General features: G+C 42.4%; 1 protein-coding gene across 3 annotated transcripts in view; it reads left to right on the forward strand.

The window, feature by feature from the left end:
* Positions 1 to 25,845, forward strand: part of cux1b (cut like homeobox 1b) — a 109,637-nt gene that overhangs the window by 37,189 nt on the left and 46,603 nt on the right. For all 3 annotated transcript variants that reach the window (XM_089014570.1, XM_089014571.1, XM_089014573.1), the window contains exons 3-5: positions 7,737 to 7,784; positions 18,798 to 18,876; positions 23,082 to 23,219. In XM_089014570.1, coding sequence (XP_088870696.1) covers positions 7,737 to 7,784; positions 18,798 to 18,876; positions 23,082 to 23,219 — 265 coding nt within the window. The remainder of the gene's footprint in view (positions 1 to 7,736; positions 7,785 to 18,797; positions 18,877 to 23,081; positions 23,220 to 25,845) is intronic.

A 25,845-nucleotide genomic window follows, 5' to 3' on the forward strand; every position in this document is an offset into this window, starting at 1 on the left:
AATTATGTATGAACGCAATAGACGGCGGGTAGAAAATTGTCAACTCTCCGTGGAGTTGATCGTAGACCTATAATGGTTAACACGGAGTTAAAATTGATGCTATTGACTTTAGCTCTGAGCACAACCGCTTGATGCCCTACAGCAGTGTTTTTCAAACGCTGTGCCACGGCACACCAGATATTGTTAGGCATGCCATCGGATTATTCTCATTTTTATGGTTTCGTATGAGAAATTCTTTTTTCGGATACACACTTTTCACCTTACACACTCTGTCTGGGAACCAATTAAGTTCGTAAGCCAAGGTATTTCTGTAGTTCTCCATCATAACGACAGGTAGCAGTAACAGCTAGCTTATTGCCTCGTGCTTCGAGACAATTGTAGTTTCTGGCGCGAGGCAACACGACGAAAGCTATCCTTAATTTGGATTTATTTTTACCTGAAGATTAAACTGCACAAACACTGTTGTGCTAGGGTCCCAATTTAACTCAAACTCCATCCCAAAAACAAAATACCCTTGACTTCAAAACAAAAATCTGCAGTATTTTGTCTGCCTGCGTGAACACACGGAGAAACAAGCAGCGAGAGTGCATTCCAGTGCCAGGGTTTTTGTCATTTTCACTCAAATTGCAGGACCCACAAAATATTGAGTTTTAGGACTACATAAACATTCTATACAGCGTTAGAAACCTTAGACTCTTTTTTCACCAGTAAAACAAGAGTTCATTCCTAAGTGATATGGGTCTGGTGGTATCTGAGCTTGAAATGAGGGCATATGTACAAAATACAATACATAGATATTGATTTAAATAGCGCTTTAACAACAGCTGACGCTGTAACAAAGCACTAACATGGACAAAAGGCAAATGATGCATCCTCGTGGAATGGAAAAAAACATTCCCAGAGGTCTGACCAGCGCTTTATTGAAAAACCAAAACCCGCACTGTGAATTGCCCTACCAGCACAAATTCGGGAATAACGCTCCACATCACACTTTTAAATTCACAAATAAAAATCGGGAAAGGCGACCAATGAGTTAACATGTCATTTAAGTGTGCATAATATCGATGGGAATCCTCGTATCGCCAAAATCTTGCTTGATTTGCTATATCATTAAAATTGACATTCTACCCGATGTTGCCAGCATATGCTGTTGTGCACACAACACTCTTCAAATTCAATTGACAAATGACATTTTGGTTCGGATTTTAGCAAGCATCATGGAATTTCACAAGTTTGATTTGCTTTCGTGGGCCGAAAAAAATGATGTGGCGGGCCGGATTTGGACCACGGGCCTTGACTTTGACACATGTGCTTTAAGTCAATTTATTGGTGTTTTGCATTTGACTAAAAATATCAGCCTGCGTGTTTATTCAGGAAGTGAAAATATGACATAGAGCGCCATTCCTGAATTTGTTAGGGTTTTGTTTTTTCTTGTTTGGGTGCGGATAAAGCAGTTTTGACTATTTTAGATGCTATAAAACGTTTTTCCTGATGTCAGGTAGGAAAAAAAATGGTGTCGGTTGTCCTTTATTTTTTTTCATTAACTAGTTTTCAAGTTTTTCGGCCGATTCGTCACTTCGCCAAAAAATTGGAATTCCACTCGTGCTGAAACATTTATCTCCAATGTCATTTTCAAAACTTAATAGTCACGGGAGGAAATGAAGCACACATGCTCAAGGAAGGAGGAAGTGTTACAATCACACAACTAACGCACACACACGAACACACTTACATAAAGGCAGATAACTGGGCAAGGACATTCATCAGTGTAACAAGGCTGAGATTTAGGAAGGCTCCTCTGGCGTCTGCGTGGCCCCTGGCATCTCCCTGGTATGCGGAGGAGGAATCCGAGCCGGTGCAGTCTTGAGACAGGATTCATTACAGGGATGTATGCAATGGCACTAAAAAGCACAACGCTTTGAAAGAAGCCTAGAAGATGGAGTCTTTACCAAAAAGACTACTTGTTAAAATTTGATTATGCGAGCTGATTAATTCATTCACTGCCAGACATGTGCAAAAATGTGTCCACTCCAGTGCAAGGGTTTTTGTCATTGTCACATTAATTCCAGGACCCACAGAATATTGAGTTTTAGGACTACATCAACATTCAATACAGCGTCAGAAACCTTAGAATCTCTTCTTTTATCAGGAAAAAAATGAATTATTTCCTAAATTATATGGGTCTGTAGTTATATGAGCTTGAAATGAGGGCGGCTTTCCAAAATACAACGCACTACATACATATTGGTTTGCCGCTGCTCACTCACAGAAAAACTTATCCTGTGACTGTAAAGTGACGTTTAGAGTTTTGAAAGGCGCTTAGAAATGAAATGAGAAGGTTTCTTCAGCCGTCATCTGTACAAAAGTGAAGGTTTCGGACGTTTCGCCTCCTATCCAAGAGGCTTCGTTATTATTATTAGCTGTCTAGCTGGCTATATATTAGCTATTTAACTAGCTGTTAGCTATCTATCTGGCTAGCTATCTGGCTGGGAAGCTATTAGCGATATATTAGCTAGCTTTCTATCTATCTGAGTTACTTCCGGGTTGAGTGAACACTGGCACGCGTGGCTGCCGCTGCTTACCCACAGAAAAACTGATCCTGCGACTGTAAAGTGACCTTGAAAGTTTTGAAAGGCGCTTAGAAATGATATGTATTTTATTATTATTATTATTATTATTATTATTATTATTATTATTATTATTATTATGGCACTTTAACTAGAGCTGAAGCTGGAACAAAGCGCTAACGTGGAAAAAGGGAAATACTGCCCCCTTGTCGAAAAGGAAAACATTGCCAGAGTCCATAGCTAGTGCTTTATCCGCACCCAAACAAATTCAGGAATGGCGCTCTATGTCATATTTTCAATTCCTGAATAAATTCACAAATGGCTATGAATGAGTTAAAAACGCTGCAATCGTGTCCGTCTGTATGTCTGTGTTCACATGTGTGCATGCGTCTGTGGCCCGTTCTAGGGAATCGGCCCGTCGGCTCTTTATGGTCGGCACCAGTCGGCGCAGATCACAGTCACATCAGATCAGACTGCATTAAGTTGAGCGGGAGTCCGTCTCTGATCCATAATTCAGCAAGCAGGAGAGCGGGGCCCGCGTTGACTCTGTCTCGTCTGCTACTCGCTTGTGAACTACACATACACACACACACACGGCAGCTTTTGTAACATTTTAGAAGTAGTGCAAAGAAATACAGCATATAAAAAAGTTTTCATTATTTATTTGGACTGACATACTGACTTTTTTTTGGCGCATGTGTGTGCCGTCTAAATTATTCATTCCGTTCTTAATTTTCCTTTTAGTTAGTCAAGGCTCCTCGACGAGTCTTGCATAAAGGCCGGGGGGTGGTGGGAATTGTTGTAAAATGCCCCAAAGATTGCTAGCCAGAGGCAGCGGAAGTAAAGCAACTCTGTGTGTTCTTGTGTGTCGTCCTTTATATGTATGTGGAAGCACACGCACATGCGCACGCGTTTGTGTTTAGCTGCGGGCCAGACAGACAGCGAATGGGAGTTCCATATTCTCTGGAGACTTCCTCAGGCTGGCCTGTCTGCTGACTGCCGGCAGCTCGCACACTAGCCATCCATCTCCTCCCTCCTCCCCCTTCTGGTCTTGCCACACACACACACACACACACACACACACACACACACACACACACACACACACACACACACACACACACACACACACACACACACACACACACACACACACACACACACACACAGTTCGCGCTCATGTGTGTATTTTTATGTTGTTATACGTCATAAATCTTTGAAAGTGGAGGGGGCCGGTGGGGCAACACACCGGAGAAATGACCAAATGGGTTCAGGGCAGCTATAAGGTTTGGCAAAAATGAAAGCTAGTAACTTGACCCGGCATGTTTTCTTGATTAAACGTTCATTTTGCGAATCTTTGCTTATTATTCCATGTCATTTGCATAATTCCGGCATTGCGTCTGGGAAAATCTTAGCAAAAGAAAATAGATGGTTTGAAAGGGGAGTAAAATAAGCTGTGTTTTTAAAAAAAAACAGAAAAACCCTTCACTAAATCACCATGATGGGGTTCAATTTGAATTGTTACCACATAGGCTTAGTCATGTTGATGAGGTGATACCAGGGTAAGTGGGGCAATCAGGGTCAGTCATAGACCAGGATCAGTCAGGACAAATGAAGTAATCAGTTTAGCTTTTGGGAATAGTCCTCTGCTCCCCCCCAACCTTAGAGCCGGGACATATCAAAGCAGAGGTCTGGGACCACCACCTCTGAACATTAGGGTTGTATAGTATAGTATAGTATAGTATAGTATAGTATAGTATATAGGGCCAGAGCTACCAGCAAAAATTTGAGTTCGCTGACGAAGCATCTCGGATGAGGAGCGAAACGTCCGACACCTTCAAAGAAGTACAGATGACTGCTGAAGAAACCTTTTAATTGATAATTCTAGTATTCTTTAGTTTACGCTTTTATGCAAAGAAGTCGTGAGTGGGTGTAGGCAGGTTCACAAGAAGTTTATTTGAACAAAGGTTGTTGTTTGTTGATTTGCATCGCGCATTGCTTTCTAGGTTTATTGTACGTCAGTAATGTATGTTGAAAGTCACGGAAAACAAAGTAAACAAATGGAGGATTTATGAAATGATATATTAGGATTTAATCTGAATATTTTACAAATGAGAGGAGATCCTCTCGTCCCTTATATGTGGGTGTTTGTTTTGTGTCTGCTTATCTTGGGTGCGTTTGAAAGGGAGCGAGGGCGGTAGGGTGAAGGTCATTATCCCTGTCAGGGTAATATTGAATTGGTCCAGACAAACAGCCTCTGCGACCCCTGATGAGGTAACAATAGAGGCAGGTCAGTGAGGTCGCGACCCGTTCTCAGCCTGTCTGGACAGACATGGGATCTGGTCAGCAACTGTTCCCGGGTCAGTTTGAGATGTGTGCGTCTTCCCGCTGTCCTGTCTGTGAGGTTTTTGGTTGAAGGGATGCACATATGTCATTGCCCCATTTTGCATCTTTATAAGGCTGTTATTTATCATGTGTATGTGTGTGTGTGTGTGTGTGTGTGTGCATGTGTGTATTCGGCGAGTGTGCAAATCAAATGTTCCTGAACAAAATGTACTATTCAGCTCCGCTTTTTACCGTACGCTCCAGTTCAGTCTGTCAGGATGTAGGCTCAGCTAACAGCTCTGTGATTTGCATGTTCCCCTGACATATAGTCCACTGGCTATCTAATCAGAAACTGCTGACTGTCACCGGAAAGTCATGCAATGGGACTCGTGCGGGATGGAAAGCCTTTGCTGTACAGTGATCATTAAAAAAAAGACAATTCAAACGAGTGCTCTAAGACAATTTGCATTAACAGTAGGCCTACTTAGCGGCTTATGCTAGCTCCTCGCATGCATTCGGGCGCCTCGGGGTGGCCCAGGTGGTGCTGCACCTGCTCTTGTGAGAAGCCCGGTCCACTAGGGCACCCCAGGGTGCAAACCTGGTCTCATGCTAATCATTCACACGCACACCGCTCATTCCCTCTTGGCTGTGGTGAGAGTGATTCGCTGAGATGTGCTAATTTGATTCGTGCGAGAGTGGAGCCTTCACCCAGTTGACTTCAATCTGTTTCCAATGTGTTTGTCTTTTTAAAGTGTATAATGTGTGATAACGAGTGTGTGGATTGTTTCATGTTTCACCATTTGTATGTGTTTTTAAAAGTACAGTAATTTCCGCACCTGATTCTAAGCCTCACACGGTACATTTTTAAAGGAAAAACTATGTTGTACATACAGCACGTAAACCGGTCTATAAGCCGCATGTTTTCTTCAAGAAAGACGGTACACAGACATTTTTTCAAAGTTTTAATAATATAGGATTGCATTGGATTTACCTTTATTAGTCTCACATTTCACAGCAGCAAAGTTATGAAAGGAAAGAAAGAAGTAGAAAAACAACATATTCCTTATGTAAATACCAATATATCTTAACTTGACTGTTACGCGGTAGCAACACAACAAGCATTACAGTAGTAACACAGACCTAACAGGGCTTGTTATGCCCGGTAAAGTTGAGACATGGCAGTACCACAGCAGCAACATGTTAGCACTCGCTAACAGGTCTGGGTACAAAAACATAGTAAGTCACTGAGAGCTGTCCTCCTGCGTGTCGGATTGGAATATTGTCCGATATTCCTCGCCACACACGTTCTCATTCTCTCTTTCGTTGTCGCTGTAAGTGTCACTTTCATCCTGAGGTAAAGTGACTCCCGAGTTTGTGCTTGTGCTCTCCTTCACGCAGCACATTTCTAAACCCATTGGTGATGGTTGATTTTTTTTTTTTCCACACGACTCGCTGTCAGGATCCACTGGCAAACTTGTGCAAAAGTTGCGCGTCGCATACAACCAGTTTTGGTAAACGATTTCCTGCTGCTGGTCAACTCGAAGGGCCGCTTTAAATACACGATTCACACGGCAAGTTCCATGAAAATTGCGTCTGCCTCGGTACATATACAGTGATACCTCGGTTTACAAACCCCTTGGCTTCCGAACTTTTCGGTTTACGAACGTTAAATTTATGAAAATTTTACCTTGGCATACAAACTTTTTTCGTACACGGAGCTGCCACAATGAGTGATGTGTCGTTTGCGAACGTGCTCGTTCTCCGAAAAGAAAATGTCAGTCGGCTTGTTTTGGTCCTCTATTCCCCTGCCCCAGTTAAAGCCACGTGATTGGTCAAGAATGCAGCAGTAAGGGGGCGGGGGGTTCACAGACAGAGAGTGAGTGAAGACATTCTCCAAAAAAGAAAATAGCTGCCGACATTTTTTGTCCTCGATTCCCCGTCCCCAGTCTTCGGGTAAAGCCACGTGATTGGTCAAAAACGCAGCAGTGACGGGAGGTGGTTTAAACATTAAACAGACAGGCAGAGGACAGAGAAAGAGAGAGAGAGAGAGAGTGACAAAATTGATAGAAAACAGTGAAATTTGGACTCATTTCAACTTTGATAGTTCAAAAGCAGAGTGTAGACTGCAAGGTGAAAATTCCCATCAATCAGGCTCCACAAATGAAAAGACAAGCAAGGGAACCAGCTATTAATGATGTTTCTAGTGTGTCTGCTTGCATCTGTTGCTGTTGCAATATCACAACTTACAAGATGTACAACTCAGAGCTCTTTGAGACACTTTTATGCAAAAAGCCATCCATTCCATCAAGCCATCAACGACCATCACAAAGGTAAATAAAACGACTTTATTATACAGTACAGTTTATTTATTTAATTATAATACCATAGCACATTTATAATACATAAAATAAGGTATAGTTTGTGTAGTTTTAAGGCTTATAAAAGTAGAAAATTATGTTTTATGGGGACCTGGGAACGGATTATTCTCATTTTAATGGTTTCCTATGGGAAATTAATTCTTGGGATACACACTCTGTCTGGGAAACAATTAAGTTCGTAAGCCAAGGTATCACTGTACTGTATTCGCCCTGTCTCACTCTTATCTTTAGTGCTCGAGCGCCTCTGCCGGAAAAAAATACATAAATTGGCCGCATCTTTGCATAACCCCCAGGGTTGAAAGCTAGTGACAAAAAATCGCAGTTTATGGTCCGGAATTTACAGTAATTTTTGGTAGATTTCCCAGTCGTCTTATTTTCGTGTTCTTCACAAGCTAAGGCACTTCTAATTGTTTTTCTTCGTGATAATTTCATTGAACCTTACACATTTTTCTTCTTCCTTTTTCAGGACTTTAGGAAACAAGTCGCCCCGTTGCTCAAGAACTTTCAAGGAGAGGTGAGTTCATCCTGTTGTACTTGTGATAAATATGCTTAGTAAACGCCAGACGCCATTTTAACAGCCCTCTGACTTGGCTTGTCCTTTAGTCTTCTCTACGACTTCTTTTCCCTCTTGTTCTTTCTCTCGCCACTATCTCATTTCAACCCCTCCCACTTTTTTTTTCCCTCCTCTTGATTTTCCTGTCCTATTCATGAAGTCCTGTAGCCCCAGGGTGTGTTTAAATTGCATCCTGCAACAACAAGAAAAAAAAGCATCACTAAACCCCGGCTTTAGCCTGTCGCAACCCAGCGAATGCCATTTCCTCTGAATGCCTTTATTTTTCTGTGTGTCTGACTGGGGTATTTGTTGCTTTTGTTTTCTTGTTTTGTTTTGTTTGGCAATGGGGTGAATCGCAGGCCATTCCTATTCATTATGACATTTTTTTTACCCACCCCCATACATACATTTGCATATTCCTTGACTTATAAGGTGTGTATGCGTGCGTGTGCGTTTGTATTTGTGTTTGTCTGTCTGTGTGTTATTCATGTTAAGTTTCAGAAATCCTAAATCGGAGATTTTCGTCCTCGCGACTCTGTGGTGCGTGTTAAAATAATATGAGCGTTACAACAGTGATACCTCGGTTTACGAACCCCTTGGCTTACGAACGTTAAATTTATGAAAATTTTACCTTGGCATACGGACTTTACCTTGGCATACAAACTTTTTTTCGTACACGGAGCTGCCTCAATGAGTGATGTGTCGTTCGCGAACGAGCACGTTATTCTCACAACAAAATGGCATCTGACTAATTTGGTCCTCTATTCCCTGTCCCCAGTCTTCGGTTAAAACCACGTGATCGGTCAAGAATGCAGCAATGAGGGGGGCGGGGGTGGTTTAAACATTAAAGAGACAGAGTTTCAACTTTGATAGTTCAAAGGCAGTGTGTAGACTGCAAGGTTAAAATATCCCATCAATCAGGCTCCACGAACAAACCGCACAAGCCATCTGTACACTTGATGCAAAAAGCTATCAACCCCGCTAAACAGAACACAATTGATGAGGAACTAGATAAAATTATCACAGAGAAAGCACCCGCAAGGGATCATTCCTCAAGACAGTGAAAGAAGGTTATTAGAAAGTAGAAAATTATGTTTTACGGGGACCGGGGAACGGATTATTCTCGTTTTAATGGTTTCCTGTGGGAAATAAATTTTGGAGATACACACTTTTCGCCTTACACTCTCTGTCTGGGAACCAATTAAGTTCGTAAGACAAGGTATCATTGTAAATAAAACACAAAAATGCTTTCGTTGTTTATTTATACTTTCAATCAGTCTAAAAATGTATTTTGTTTTTTACATTTTCTTTTGTTTCGCCTTAAAAATGAACTGTCTGCATTGTGTCAATAGTTGCTTTATAAAATGAGTATTGTGAAGTATGGTGAGTCTCCGAACCCAATTGTGAGACTTAACATGTATGGTGTGGGTATGTGTGGGCGCACTTATATCCCACTTTCACACTCAAAAAATCCTCCATCATTTATGCCCATTTCCAAACAGACTCCTCCTCCTCCTCAACATTCCCAGTTCACTCCCATTTGTGAAGACAGGGAAAGAGTGGAAGCGGCTGTTTTGGACCCAGGCATTATTTGGGGCGAGAGTGGTTGGACATTTGCAGTTGCAGCCGAGCAGCTCACACAAGAACAGGCGCACACACTCTGTACACTCAATACAAAAGAATGCAAATAGATAGTGACAGGGCTGCTGTGCTACTGGCCGTAGAATATTACAGTTTAACACCGGGTTACTTTCCATATTCTTGTGTTGGTTGGGGCAGCCACCACAGCCAGCGGTTGTGTAGGAAAAAAAAATCAAAATGGCTCCAGTATATTCCACATTCTATTTAGAGCGAAGAAACTGGACCAATGTAATTGGGGTTTAGTCAGCTGTTTCCAACAGTGTCGACACACCTCAACATGTACAGTCCAACAAAATCAAGAGCTTAGTGGGTGGCCTTCCAGCCGACGAGACGTTATTGTGCGATTATTGAGATAATACTGTATACCAGCGCCAGTCGAGAAGCAACCCATCAATCAGTCAACTATTCTGCTGTGCCGGCGTGCCACAACACGATCTGCTCCAGGAGTGTGTAATTTTTAGCCCAGGATTTGTTTGCTTACGCTCCCTTCTCCCCACCTCCTCAGTCCCTTTGAACGAGAATAAGACAGCTTCATGTCTTCATTGCCCAAACGTCTAGATGTCGGTTCCTGGCAGAACTTTGAAATTTGGCTCTTTGTCAATGATACCTTCAGGTTGTAATTACACACGCTCACCAATTCACGTACCGAGCGGTCGTTCGTAAGGTGAATTTGGTCGTAAGTTGCTTCAGTGCTATATTTTGTATGGAATGTATTTTTAAGTCAAACACTGAACTGGGACGTATAAAACACAGACACTCTAAGTGCCGTAAAATAAATTCACACCTACTGTAGTACGACAACATATATCCTTGGATCTTCAGTAAGCCATGACTGAAGCTCATTACTTTTTGTGATGCACCGCGTCCTTCTGGAGTGTCAACTGGAAAGAGGGATTTCCTCCCCGCCCACATACTCAACGCAGCCAATCGCAATCGGGCTCGTTGGATCAAGTCCTGAATTCGGTGGCAACACTTCAGCATAGCCGGGCGCTGATTGGTCAGCCTTGGTGATCATATTTCGACATACTGTACCTGCAAAAATGTTCCTTTATACTGTTTTTCATAACTCGAATGTTCATAAATTGGGGAGTGTTTGTATTACCAATAAGGTGTACGATTTCTTACTCGAGTGTGTGTGTGTGTTGCCTCCTGAGTGTTCCTTGTTGGTCCATCGATCAGATAAGCTTTTCCATTATCCAAGGCTTCAGTCTTTGCTTCCCATAGCCTCTTATCAGAATCAAGTGGGGGCCACACGCGCACACATACACACACGCACACCCACAGACTCACCAACCACTCAGGTGGGCCCGATGTCCTTCACACAGGAATAGTGGAGTGAGGTGGTGCTGAGAGACGATGACTCAAGGACGCTGACGTATACGGACGGATGTGTGCTTGGGATGTGTCAGGAATTCCTTTTTTTTTTGCAATTGCAAGCGTTTCTCCCGATGCAGGCGTTGGCACCATTAGTGTCACTTCATTTGTTTTGAGTGTGCGTGTGTGCATTCGGGTATGGGGAGGTAGGGGGAGGATGTGAGAGCAGATGTGATCGGGAGTGGTGGAGCGCGCTACACTCTGGGAACCGCAAAGGCTGTATTTGCAAATCCTGGGTGGTCTCCTAATTGCTCCGGTCCTGCAGTTAACCTGCCTCTAACTGTAGGGTGTGTCCTACATTAAACTCTATTTCCTGCCTCCCATGTCGGGCTATATAAAGCGGCCGTACCACTGACCTTGGCCCCGTCATTGTACAGTCACGCAGCTGTCTTCCTTCGTCGCCGCTAGAAGATAATATACATGTATCGGTTTGCAAATGTGCATGTTAGCGTCCTAGAGGTCCGCATTTCTTGAATAATTTTGATAACGTGACCATGTTGTTGCGTTTTAATTCATGTTTTCATATTTTGATGAATCAGAATCTGAAAGCCTTTAATAGTCCCACAATTTGTTGTCTGTATTTTCCTCGCTGTGCACATTTGATTGCCCCCATTCGATGATGCACTCTGTACTGTTAATTTTGGCTGCTAAATCTGCATGCTTCAGGATTTCATCTGTAGATTATATTAGATTAGATGAGCCTTTATTGTTCCCACAATGGAGAAATTTACATTTCACAGCAGCAAAAACAGAATACAGTAGTTGCTGTAAAGGCAGCGACTCACGCGGGGCCATCTTGAAGTCAAAACCAAAACAAATATTGTGTCACAACACAAAGGACACAAACAGTCATTCAATTTTAAGGTAAGGTTAAAATCTTAGCGAAAGAAAATAGATGGTTTGAAAGGAGAGTAAAAGAAGCTATTTTCACAAAACAGCAAAATCCTTCACTAAATCACCACAGTGGGGTGAGATTCAATTTGGATTGTTCGTCCAACAGACTTATTCGGCAACATAGGCTTAGTTATGCTGATGAGGTGATACCAGGGAAAATAGGGCAACAGGCCAGTCGTAGACCTCATACTCAGGCAGGACTATAGAAGTAATCAGTCAGGACAATCGAACCTAATCAGTGTAGCCGCAGGGAGTAGTACTCTGTTCCCCCCAACCTAAGAGCAGGGACCAATCATAGCAGAGTCTGGACAGTAGGGATATATATAGAGCCGAAACTACCAGTAAAAGACTTTAGTTTGCTGACGAAGCCTCTTGAATAAGTAGCGAAACATCCGAGACCTTCAAAGAAGTACAGATGACGGCTGAAGAAACCTTTTCATCGATGGACCACTCTGTACGACTGAGAGCTTACACAGACGTATTCAATTTTAAGCACTTTCTGCACCCTCTTTTGCTATATGCGGCAGTTGTAGATGAAAGAACAGACGATCAATGCGTCCTTTTCACCAGTGGATCAGAGACGTCATGGTGGAATGTGCGCATCTGCTACAAATTTTGAAAGCAAACATGAATCTGTAGCATCCATTGACGAAAAGAGATTGTCTGACATCTTCTGTCCCATGTAAATCCGCTTCAATTCCAAGCCGCGACAATTCCACATATGCATCGGCACTCTGCGTATTTGTGCTGCCGAAAAGACGCAACCGATTACCAGAGTCTCCTCCTTGATGAATACGACACACAACAACACAGTGACAAAAGACAACACAAAAACAACAACAAAAAAGCACTTGCAGACGGCTGCCTACTCGGGCGCCATCATGGACTTCATTTACACTTCTATACAAGATTATTAATGAATAACATTAAAAATACTGTTATCTATAACTTTTCTGAATTTAGAGGTGCATTTTTTTCTTTAACTGTAGATTGAGTTATCCAACGTTCAACTGTAAATGCATGAGCACTCTGGGAGCTGATTAAAATAACGATAGTCTACGTTTGATTGACACATTGGCAGACAGACGCTATGCTAATCCAAGTTTGATTCATCAAACTCCAACACCACGAACAACAAACCCGAACAGGTATTAGTTGTTAAATGACTCACTCATGTCTTGGTGTCAATCAAAACTGAGTGTGATCATCTTTGGCAACTTCATGCAGTGTGTTTTTGTGCAGGGAGTTGACAGTAAAACTGTTTACAGGGACACGCATAGGTTTGATTGTGGTGTGTGAGCTGTATTAGTCATGAGCATCCATAATCTTCCATTAATGGCTGCACAATTGAGGAACGCAATCACTCCATCGTGTCACACGATGAGCACATGGGAGGGGAGAATTAACATATAAAAACAGCAGGACGGTATTGGTGTGCGAATGCGTGTATTTGCATGCCAGACACGTCAGACCTGTCCATCCGGAGCTTAAAAGAGAAACATGAGAAGCATGTGACCAAGATCGACGGTTAGAATAAAAAAAATGGTGCATACATGGAAACAGGGACGCACGTGGGTGGCGCCCTTGCGCCATTTTGACAGCCACTGGTGCAACTTTGTTACTCCACTGCGCCAGCACCGGCGCATGTCTATTACGATCAGCGCATATTGCGACATGATCTGCGTCATATATGACATACTTCTGTTAAAATTGTTAATAAGCACAATTTGTTAAACAGTTTTTCGTTTTCCTTCAGAGATTTTAACGTTGGTCATCTGCCATCTTGCCTTACCGATTTGGATCCATAATCACCTTGCTTGCATTTCGTCTGTGTAAGCTCTCAGTCGTACAGGAGTGGTCCATCGATGAGAAGTTTTCTTCAGCCGTCATCTGTACAAAAGTGAAGGTTTCGGACGTTTCGCCTCCTATCCGAGAGGCTTCGTCAGCGAACTAAAGTCTGACTGGTCGTATCGGCCCCATTTATATATCCCTAATGTCCAGACATGGTGGCGCCGGACACAGCTATGATAGGTCCCTACTCTCAGGTTGGGGAGGGGGGGCAGGGGACCCCTCCCTGTGGCCCCACTGCTTGCATTTGTTTCGGAATGCAAGGTTGTTTCGAAAATGTTTATTTTATATATTAATTCATTATTTGACTTGAATTAAAATTGTTTCTATACAGTGATGCCTCGCTTTGTGAACCCCTTGGCTTACGAACTTTACATTAAATTTATGAAAATTTTACCTTCAAGAACGCAGCAGTGAAGGGAGGTGGTTTAAACATTAAAGAGACAGACAGACGACAGTGAGAGAGTTTCAACTTTGATAGTTCAAAGGCAGAGTGTAGACTGCAAGGTAAAACCTGCCCATCAATCAGGCTCCACAAACAACCGGCACAAGCCATCTGTACACTTGATACAAAAAGCTATCAACCCAGCTAAACAGAACACAATTGATGGGGAACTAGATAAAATTATCACAGAGAAAGCACCTCCAAGGGATCATTCCTCAAGATGGTGAAAGAAGAAGATTACGTTCCTCATCAAGTGTTTAATGCTGAGGAAACCGGCCACTCCATTCCATCAAGCCATCAACGACCATCACAAAGGTAAATAAAACGACTTTATTATAGAGTACAGTTTATTTATTTAATTATAATATCATAGAACATTTATTATACATAAAATAATGTATATTTTGTGTAGTTTTAAGGCTTAGAAAATTAGAAAGTAGAAAATTATGTTATGGTTACCTGGGAACGGATTATTCTCATTTTAATGGTTTCCTATGGGAAAATAATTTTTGGGATACACACTTTTCGCCTTACACACTGTCTGGGAACCAATTAAGTTTGTAAGCCAAGGTATCACTGTATTAGAAAATATTTGAGTCAAAAATGTTTTTTTTTTCTTTGCAATTTATAAATATCATCCTCCAATGACTGTATGTTGGTGTATTTCAAACAGTTTTGTATACTTCGGAAATGTAGTTAAATTGGGCTTCATCCATTTTAGAATTTGGCCCCCTTTTCAGACACAAGGGGGCCAACTGGCAACAGATGCATCTATCCCTGTGGAAATGACGAGAGGGAGAATTAGAAAGAGAAAACGAATGCAGGGGACATAAGGGGTACAGCTCGGTACCAGCCGGCTGTGGGCCAGATGTTTTGCGGCTAAAAAACGGAATCAAAGCCATGTAAAGAGATTTATTAGGTTCCCATAGGAGCGCAGGCAGAATTACATGTATCCCATGTTGTTTACAGTGGGCGAGGACCTCTAAACCTCCCATCAGCAACGCTACTGGTTTGGCTGGGAATGTGAAGACTTAATATTTGGACTTCACGTTGGCTTTTGTTTCTACCACCCCCCTTCTAACCTCACCGCGAATGTGCTGTGGAGTTGGAAGAGAAACACATTCCTGTTTAGTCTGTGTGTGTGTGTGTGAGACACAGTAGTCAGCTGTAGCGTTGCCCAGTACAGTAGCAACATCTGAATGTCTTTATTTGGCATCTGTTTCCCTTCATTTATACTCGACTTTCAGATGTGTTTTCGGCCTACTCCGCCTGCTTCTTTCATCGAAGCGTGACAGTCAGTCTATCGCTGTTTCACCATTGACCAGCGTATTAATACATCTCCGGTATGCTAACAGAATTAATCCCTTATAGATCCATTCTAATGCTGCCTTTTTTTGATTAATATCAGGGATGGAATGCATGTCCTCTGTCCTCTCGTGTTAATGGCTACATTGGTCATGGATCCGCGTTGTATTGCCGCTAAGAGCTGACTGAATAATCTGCTCCTGCTGTGGTTGGAAAGACAGAGCCAGCTGTTTAATGATGTCAGCGTGTTGGAGTGGGGGTGGGGGTGAGGGGGGTATGACCGCACTTGCACTCACTCATTTACTCACTCAGCTTAGAACAGACAGACAAACAGACCGACACAAATGCACAGCAAATGGAACGCGGCCCTTGCCGTCTGAACAGCTGAGGTGATTGCACGGGAAGGAAACACACTTTGGTTACAGGCAGCATAGCAACATTGTGTCTGGGTGGACGACTGTGTGCGTAAGCCTCCTTGCGATAAAGGTCTGTTTGGTTCGTGATTGTGCCATTCGGGACTTTAAACCTTCATCTGGCGGAGTTTCGGCGTGATAGCAAAGTGTGAGGACGCAGTGCATTACATTGATGAAGGTGGTACCATATTGATAGCAACAAAATGTCTGGCTAGCTGCTACTTACCCACACAAAATCCTGACTGTGAAATATCCTTGAGTTTTTCAAGCCGCAGATCCAGGATACAGTTGCTGTATGTGTATAATATCCCTTTTCAGTGTTCGTGCCGGTCGGTTTTACCAACCATGCGCATTATTCCACGCATCCTCATTGCTAAACACATTACTAATGCGGTGCACCATATGCACGGCAAACATTCCTAGTGAAAAGGTCAAATGCCATATCAGTTTTCTTCCTTAACATATTCTAAGCTACTGAGACAGCAACTGACCAAAAAAAAAAACATCCTTCCTCAAACGCATTGTAACTTGGGGTTGTGTGATTAGGATATGCAGTACTTAACTCTGGAGCCGTTAGCACATGATTCTGTCAGTAGAAGATGCATGCTTTTATTATTTGAATTTTGTTGTTGTAATTGTTTGTTATAATGTTCTTTATTGGTTTTGGTTCTGGTTTATGTTTGCCATAAACCAAATTTATTTGTTCCTCTGCTATGGGTCTGTATTGGTGCAACCTGGAAGGTAAGGACACTCCCCAACTTACGAACGAGATACATTCCAAGCAGTCGTTCGTAAGGTGAATTTGTTCATAAGTTGCTTCAGTGTTTTTTTTTGTATGGAATGTATGTTGAAGGCTTATATAAGTACAGTAAAGTCTCGTTATATCGATATCGGATATATCAATAGTCCCGGTTATATCGATACTATTTCTATGCACGCACGGAGAAAATTACATGCAAACAGGGTCGGATATATCGATAGTCCCGGTTATATCGATATTTTCCGGACTCCCTTGAATATCGATATAACGAGACTTTACTGTATGTTTAAGGTTTATATAAGTATGTTTAAGGCTTGTATAAATAACCTGTATCGGTTTGTACAGAAAAATAAACATTTCATAAAATATGTGCTCTGTCAAGATATGGACATGTACAACTGGAGAGAATACTACATATGGTACGACAGAAATATTCGTATGTACCGTTGTTCGCAACTCGTATGTTCCTAAGTAGGGGAGTGTCTGTAGTCTAGTAGAGTGATACATTGGCTTACGAACTTATTTGGTGCCCAGACAGAGTTTGTAAGGCGAGAAGTGTCTATTCCAAAAACTAATTTCCAATAGGAAACCATTAAAATGAGAATAATCTGTTCCCAGGTCCCCATAAAACATAATTTTCTACTTTCTAATTTACTAAGCCTTAAAACTACACAAAATATACCTTATTTTACGTATAATAACTGTACTATTGTACATAATTAAAGAAATAAACTACTGTATAAGAAAGTCATTTTATTTACCTTTGTGATGGTCGTTGATGGCTTGATGGAATGGAGTGGACGGTTCCCTCAGCATCACACACTTGATTAGGAACGTAGCCTTCTTCTTTCACCATCTTGAGGAATGATCCCTTGTAGGTGCTTTCTCTGCGATAATTTTACCTTGTTCCTCATCAATGGTCTTCTGTTTAGCTGGGTTGATAGCTTTTTGCATCAAGTGTACAGATGGCTTATGCGTTTTTTTTTTTTTTTTTGTGGAGCCTGATTGATGGGATATTTTAACCTTGCAGTCTACACTCTGCCTTTGAACTATCAAAGTTGAAACAAGTCCAAATTTCACTGTTTTCTATCCATTTCATTACTCTATCTCTCTGTCGTCTGCCTGTCTCTTTAATGTTAATCCCCCCCATCCCCCCGTGGCTTTAACCAAAGAGTTGGGGCGGGGAATAGAGTAAAAAAAAAGTTGGGTGCCATTTTCTTGTTAGGAGAACGGGCTCGTTCGCCAACGACACACCACACATTGTGGCCGCTCCGTGTGTATCCCGAAAAATAGTTGGTTTGCCTTGGTAAAATTATCATAAATGTAACGTTCGTAAACCGAAAAGTTTGTCAGCCAAGAGGTTCGTAAACCGAGGTATCAGTGTACTACATTTCTCAATGGAAAGAAAATCTCAACTACACTGCTTGGGGCAAATTGTGAAAGTTCAAAAGTCAATGTACGGCTCGTTGTACTAAATTCATCCTGTCTACTTGATAACTAATGTTAAGCAGATTCCTTACTTACAGACAGTGTATTGTCGGTGTTCAAATACCTGACATGTTTCGGCGACTACTTCCGCCTTCGTCAGAGTGTCACGGATGTTGCTGTGACGCGCCATTTTCAGCTGGTGTTGCTATGAGGGCGTGACCCCATGCAAGTCATGCAATAAATCATACATCGGGGAGACAGGAAGGAGTTTCAATACAAGAAAGAAAGAGCACAAGAACGAGTGCGAGAAGGAGACGGCAACAATCCAAACAAGAGCAATAAAAGAACAAGCACAACAGGAGCACCATAAATCAGCCATCACGGACCACTGCAAAAGAGAGAACCACATCATGGACTGGGAGAAGGCCAGAGTCATCCGCACCGAAGACAACAAACATCAGCGCTGGATCAGGGAGGCCATTGAAATCCGAAAGCGAGGACCAAGGACCATCAACAGGGATGAGGGAGCTTACATGCTCTCTACTACCTGGAGCAGCATCCTGGAGGGACGAGCGGACAGCGGGGGGCGTGGCTTGCCTGTCAGTTCTGACAGGTAGGTCACGCCCTCATAGCAACACCAGCTGAAAATGGCGCGTCACAGCAACATCCGTGACACTCTGACGAAGGCGGAAGTAGTCGCCGAAACATGTCAGGTATTTGAACACCGACAATACACTGTCTGTAAGTAAGGAATCTGCTTAACATTAGTCAATGTACGGCCTTTAACACATAAGGATCCCTGACCTCACACACATTTGGAGGTGATGTGAACTCTCTGACACTTCCCATCTCTTTTGCCTTTACAGATCGACGCCCTCAGTAAGAGGAGTAAAGAAGCAGAGGCCGCCTTCTTAAACGTGTACAAGAAAATAATCGATGTCCCAGGTAAGACGAGTCATCACGCTGTTTCCTCTTTGAGTCTAGACCGCGTCGTCAGGCTACAAAAAAATGTCGTCAGCGGGACCCTTTCATGCATGCAAGCAGCACCAACAGATGAGGAAAGGGGAAAAAAACATGACACCATCCCTCTGGTGCTTCGCCGCAGTGCATCCAGGCGTGCTACAGCACCCTATTATGTCCACATGAGATCTCAACTGCACTGGTGTTGCCTTTAAGAATGTCTTAAAAAAAAAAAAGTTGTCCTCATGTGCTTGTCGAGCGTCGCCACGACGTATATGAGAAGTCAACGCACCGGGGTCAGAGAGGGACATGCAGCGGGAGATGTTAGGTTACACGGGTGCCCCGAGGGGGGTCCCACGTATGTCAGAACAAGCGGCGTCAGGATCATCTATAGCGTAAGGGGGTCATCATATTCCCACACGGTTGGACCTACAATAATATCTTTAGATTGTACTGCTCCCAATAAGTCAGTAGCGGCACTGATGGGGGGCTATTCTTAACTTGCAGCGAGACAATGATGTAATGCCTGATGCACACACAGCACCAACCTGACTAATGCAGCAGTCTTGGAAACATTGTGTTTTGTTCTATCTTCTATCAGCTGAAGGCTTAAAGGTGTCTGATGAGCGTGTTTAGCATACAACTACTCCGGTTTTGCTGTAATTAGTACGGTTTTCATTGTCCCATTCCGGGTGACGGTTTATTCAATATTCAAATTGCGGTTTTTGAATTTAGAACAGTCGATCGGCACAGTGCCTGCTGTGATGAACTCCTTATTCTGCTCGACTGTAAATTTTTTTGTGTGTCCTCTTCGGCTTCACACTAGCCTGTGGTGGGGTCTTTTTCGGTCCCATAATAGCAAAAGAACTCGATGACAAACCACGTCTGCGCTCAAAGGGGGTAAAGAAAACTAGTCCGACAGACTCCGTGGCGCTGTTCCAGCGTGTGGTTTAGTGTCCTTCCGCCGAAAACTAGTCCGCCAGGCACTGTGGCGCTGTGTGGTTTGGTTCGTCAGCCAAGATTATATGTTCGTAACGTGAAAAGTTTGTGAGGTAAAGCGTTCGTAAGCTAAGATATCACTATATATCTTTGACATTGATCTACATTTGCATTGTGTTTTTAGCCTGTGTTTTTCCTAACTGACATTAGAAAAATGTTTTATAGCATCTAAAATACCCAAAACACACAGGCGGATATTTTTAGTCAAATGCAAAACACCAATAAAAATGACTTGGTGTCCCAAAACTGCCACAAAATGCACTCGGAAATGGCGAGATTCAGAAAGTCCCGCCCCCTTGTTCGTGACGTCGCGCCAGGATACTCCTCCACAAAATGCCTTGCTCCAGGATCAAAACAATGGCTTCAGAGAGTTCAGATTCGGAGAAGATGCTTTCTTGTTACTCATCCAGTTATGAATATGATTCAAATAGTTCTGAAGAGGAAAGCATACATTTGCAATCGATTAAAGAAGTCCTCCCATATCAATTCGAGCCGTCAGGACTCCAATGTAGCATCCCAGAAAATGCACAAGATGGCGCCCAAGCTACGTTGGAAATGGGCTGATTTGTCTGCTCGGAATTTGTGTCAACTAGTAACAAATAGTCTTGGTGCAACACACGATTCACCATCACATAATTTGTGTTTTCAGACCAAACAAAGTACCCAAAATGCATTGTGTGTCGCTTTCTCAGTCAGGGGCGTTCCTTCAGTGACGTCACGTACGGACTCGTCACCAACTCAAAAACAAGACTTCCGGAATATTCAGCACAAGTCTTAAAACATAAAATATAGCTATATGCGGTGGAATCTTTGTAAAATACGCTCAGTAGAAGTCATTTGAAGCCATTTTACAAATTATGGACACAACTTGTCCGGAGACGTCGGTTGTCCTCTAAATCGCTGTAATGTGAAACATTGTTTGGCTTCAGGACCCCTTGACCAGGATCCCGGCATATTACTAGGCTTTTCTGGTTTCAAAATTTGGCAGGTTTGGTTTAGCGCTAGTAGCCAACAAGTCACACAACTTTTAACTGGCTGTACAGTACATTTGAAGGAGGAGGAGTTCTGATGGTGTCCATGAAGGACAAAGGTTTGATAAGAGAAAGTTGCATTTCAAGGGCGCCAACTTGGAGGCAGATAAAAGCCTCCATTCAGGGTGTGTGGTTATGTTCCTCAATGTTTGTACTCCGTGTGCGCGACCGATGTGTTGAAAACGCATTGCGAGCATGTTGCTTTACCCTGCATGGCGTGTCACCTTTGACGGCACAGAATCAGCATGAAATTCTCCAATCGTTCGCCGCTGATCTCTCATTAGCATAGTTAAGATATCTAACTGTGTCAGACATGAGGCGCGCACGCGTGCACGCAGTCCTTACCCCCAGCTGTAAGCTGTCAGTTCCTCTTATCTGTACTACACACACGCACGCACACACACACACACACACACGCAAAATGCTCTTTTCGCTGGCATGCTGATGAGCGTCGCCCGCGTCTCTTGGCTGCCTGTCACCAGTCTGCCACCCATGAGCACCAATCAGATGTGATTGGCCTGACTGACAGGGCTCTCTTCATCACACTGACAGTTAACCCTTTCTTCCTCCTCCTCTTCCTCCTTTTCTTTTCTTTTTTGGGATTCCATATTCAAAGCCTTGCGTGTGTCTCCGACGTGATTCCCGGCAAGGAAATAACTTTATTGACAACCGTCACGAGAAGCTAGATATCCATTAGCCACTTAATTGTGATGGTGTTTCAAAACTAAATCAGATGACAATGATATGAGCTAATTTAACATAGCCTACCGCTGCCATTTAAAAAGTATTCTAATGACCGCACACATGGTCAAAAATAGACACTGCCGCCGGTTTACTTCCCACTCCCTTCAATGAGCAAACGATAAGAAAACAACTTGGAATAATTCACGAGCCCCTGATGGGTTTGACTCGCTCAGATTAATTTAACATTTTAACTCACTCACTGCCAGACGTGTGCAAAAATTTGGCTAATCCAATGCCAGGGTTTTTTTTGTCATTTTCACTTAAATTGCAGGACCCACAGAATATTGAGTTTTAGGACTACATAAACATTCAATACAGCGTCAAAAGCCTTAGACTCTTTCAGCAGAAAAATAGTTAATTCCTAAGTCATATGCGTCTGGAGTTATCTGAGCTTGAAATGGGGACGACTGTACAAAATACATACAATACATACATATTGATTTATATAGCACTTTAACAATAGCTGAATCTGTAACAAAGCACTAACATGGACAAAAGGCAACTGCTGCCCCCTCGTAGAAGGGAGTAAAAACACCGCCAGAGGTCTGACCAGCGCTTTATCGGCACCCCCTCGCAAGAAAAGCCAAAACCCCAACAAATTCGGGAATAGGGCTCCATGTCACGCTTTTGAATTCCAGAATAAATTCGGGAATGGCAGCGAATGAGTTAATAGATCGCTACAATAACACTTTCAATAGCTAACCACTCGCCAGGCTTGAGATCAATTGGTAAAAAATGTACAGTAAGGCGCTCCGTTAGATTTTGGATTTGTAGCACCGGTGTAACCAGATTATTCGGTTGGTTGTACCGATGCAGAATTGGTCACACCTTTTTCTTCTTTGAACACTGTCTATTTTGAAAGTTTGAAGTACCGTATTTTCCGGTGTAGAAGGCACACCCGCGTATCAGGCGCACCCCCAATGAATGGTCTATTTTCAAACATTTTTTCCATATATAAGGCGCACCGGACTATAAGGTGCATTTTCAATTAATGAAAAATGTTTTCCAAATACAGCTATACTTCGGTTTACGAACCCCTTGGCTGATGAACTTTGCGGTTTACGAATATTAAATTTATGAACATTTTACCTTGGCATACGTCGGAAAATACAGTACGTTTTTTATGTATTTTACTTTTTTAAAGGTGATACTTGTTAGCCCACCATTCTATGATAACACTAGCACTGGCAGAATTTTGTCCTTGACGGCACTAGCGGTTCTTCATGGAGGGAGCAAAGTTCACGGTCAACGGCAAAATAATAGTCCCCGGAGCCGTTAAGAGATTCATCGCCTTGCTCAAGGACACCTCAGCGGGGGCAAACGTTTGCTCTCACGGGGCCTGATGAATGCAGTTATTGCATTCTTGTAATTTGCTTTGCGCCCGTGTTAAATGTTGTGCGTGTACTCCTGTGGCAGATCCCGTACCTGTACTGGAACTGGCTCAGCAGCTGCAGCTGAAGCTCCAGAGGATGCACGACATTGAGACGGAGAACACCAAACTTCGAGAGACACTGGAGGACTATAACAAAGAGTTTGCAGAGGTCAAAAACCAAGGTTAGAAACATATATACCGATATATATATATATATATATATATATATATATATATATATATATATATATATATATATATATATATATATATATATATATATATATTTGGATCTATATTTAAAATGGCTCCTTTAAAATAAGCAGCAAATATGGCCTGCAGGCAACCAATAAATTACATTATCACCAGGCCTAGTATAATTTGTTGCCTGTATAATTTACTTTTTTGAGATTATGGGATCGGAGATGGGCTCTGGTCTTTTTTTGTGTTGAATTGACATGTTCTTATAGGGCAGAACTATCTAATTGGATTTTTTTCAACTTTGTATTCCGATTGCAATTTAACTCAATCACTGCCACATGTGCAAAAATGTGTCCACTCCAGTGCCAGGGTTTTAGTCATTGTCAATTCCAGGACCCACAGGATATTTAGTTTTAGGTCTACATAAACATTCAATGCAACGTTAGAAACGTTCGACTCTCTTCTTTCATCAGAAAAAAGTTCATTCCTAAATGATGTGGGGCTGGAGTTATATGAGCTTGAAATGGGGGCGGGTGTACAAAATACAATGCAATGCATACATATTGGTTTATATAGCGCTTTAACAACAGCTGAAGCTGTAACAAAACGCGAAAATGGAGAAAAAGGAAATGCCGTCCTCTTGTGGAAAAGAAAAAAAACATTGCCAGAGGCCATCGCCAGCGCTTTATCGGCACTCAAGCATGATAAAACAAAACCTGAACAAATTCGGGAATGGCGCTCTATGTCATATTTTCAATTCCCGAATTAGTTTGTGAATGGCAGTGAATGAGTTAATGTAGAATTATTTTATTTTTTATTTATATTTTTAAATCAATCATGGACAATAAATGAATGTGTATTACAACACACTTTTTGACCCATGTTTTCCTCCCCACTTGCAGCCTTTGTAATGCAAAAATTGCATCGTACTGCATTTAAATATATATTAATTATTCAGAGACATTTGTACTTCAATCATGTTTCCCACTGAAATTAATAGAACTGGAATTAATCCTTTCTAACCCACAACCAGCCGAAGGACAAATGTTCTTACCCAAAGTAAAGAGTGTGCTGGGGGGGGGGGATAATGGGGGATGACAATATTTCCTTTCACAACCCATGAAAATGATGAAAAGCAAAAGTATCACCAGGGAGCCTGTTAATCAGATTTGAAAATAAATAATCTATCCTGACATCACAAGCAACTTGAGAGCCGTGTGCCACTTTGAATTAAGGCTTTATAAATCTTGAGTGTGATTTGGAAATGCTTGCAATTAGAATTAAAAATAGATGGGCCGACAAGTCTGTACAGAGAAAATGTGAACAGAATCTAGTGTTCCTCTTAGGTCCACGACATTAACGGCAATGTGTTGATGACATTTTTATAGTGGAGAGGAACCTGCGCGGCGGATATTTTTAATCCACATTTGGAAATATTTGAACACCTCGTGCATTATTAAAAGCACAAAATGTACAAGGTTTTACTCTTCCAATTAGGTTTTTCATGGGGAAAGAACATGTGGCACATTTTCATGAATAAAAAACGACAAGCTACCTCAGGGTAAAAAAAAAAGATGGGGGGGAAAGTGACAAAGGCGCAGATGAGCGAAAAGGAGTTGTAAAAGTGGTTTCATTTTAAGTCCGGGCGGCAGGATGGGGAATAGCGAGAGGGAGAAGGAGGGAGCAGGGAATGTTTTGGAATCTCCCCTTTTTTTTCCCCCCTCATCTCGGGTTAATTGGGGCAGCTCGATAGCGGCAGGGTTCCATTCCGCCATTGATTTTCCTGTTCCTTCATCCTTTATCCCTACTTCCCGCCTCAATAGATGGGGGGGGGGGGGTATTTAAACCCCAAAACACGCCGTGTCACTCCCACTCCTGTTAAACACACACACACACACACAAATACAAATGGAGCAAGGGGCCATTGATCCTTGCAACCTAAATGTTTAAAGTTCAGTTAAGCAGTTAAGGGGTAAGAGGGCTCTGAAGGGACTCTCCTATCGATTATATGTCAGAGTAGTGAGACTGGAGTTTAAATCACATGCGGCGTGCGCACACGTGGCATCCACACACACACACACGCATACTTAGAGCCCTCAGTTGAAGGCTGCAATGCTCTTTATCACCGTCTCGGGCATTTATATCTTTCTCTGAGAAAATCCACACACATACACAAGAGGCCTATTTATTACTCCAGTTATGTGTTAGATTTATTTCCGGGCTGCCCCGTGCAGAGCTCAGACGTCAGCGTGTTATGGGGTTTCAGCACTAATGGAATCCTAATGAATACAGCGTATCTGCGCTTGGAGAACATGAGTGTACCTTACGTCCTCTTTGGGATGGGAAGGCCAGGCGGGAGCCTCCGGTGCGCGTGGAGCAGGTTCTAGTCTGTGATGACTCGGGGAAATCTCACGAAAACGCACTCGTAAATGTGCTACGGCACACATTGGGAGTGTAAAGTGCGTGAATAATACGACGGAAGTACACACTTCCTTCTCCCTTGTAGTTCCCGCATTATACTGTTTATTTTTTTTTTTTTAAATTCTCATCATAAAGATTATTCTTACTTCAATATTGTTAACTTCCAACCAACATACATCAGTTCCC

The sequence above is a fragment of the Hippocampus bargibanti genome, linkage group LG14 (genome assembly GCF_051943395.1).
Source record: "Hippocampus bargibanti isolate YZ-2025 linkage group LG14, ASM5194339v1, whole genome shotgun sequence".
NCBI lineage: Eukaryota > Metazoa > Chordata > Actinopteri > Syngnathiformes > Syngnathidae > Hippocampus > Hippocampus bargibanti.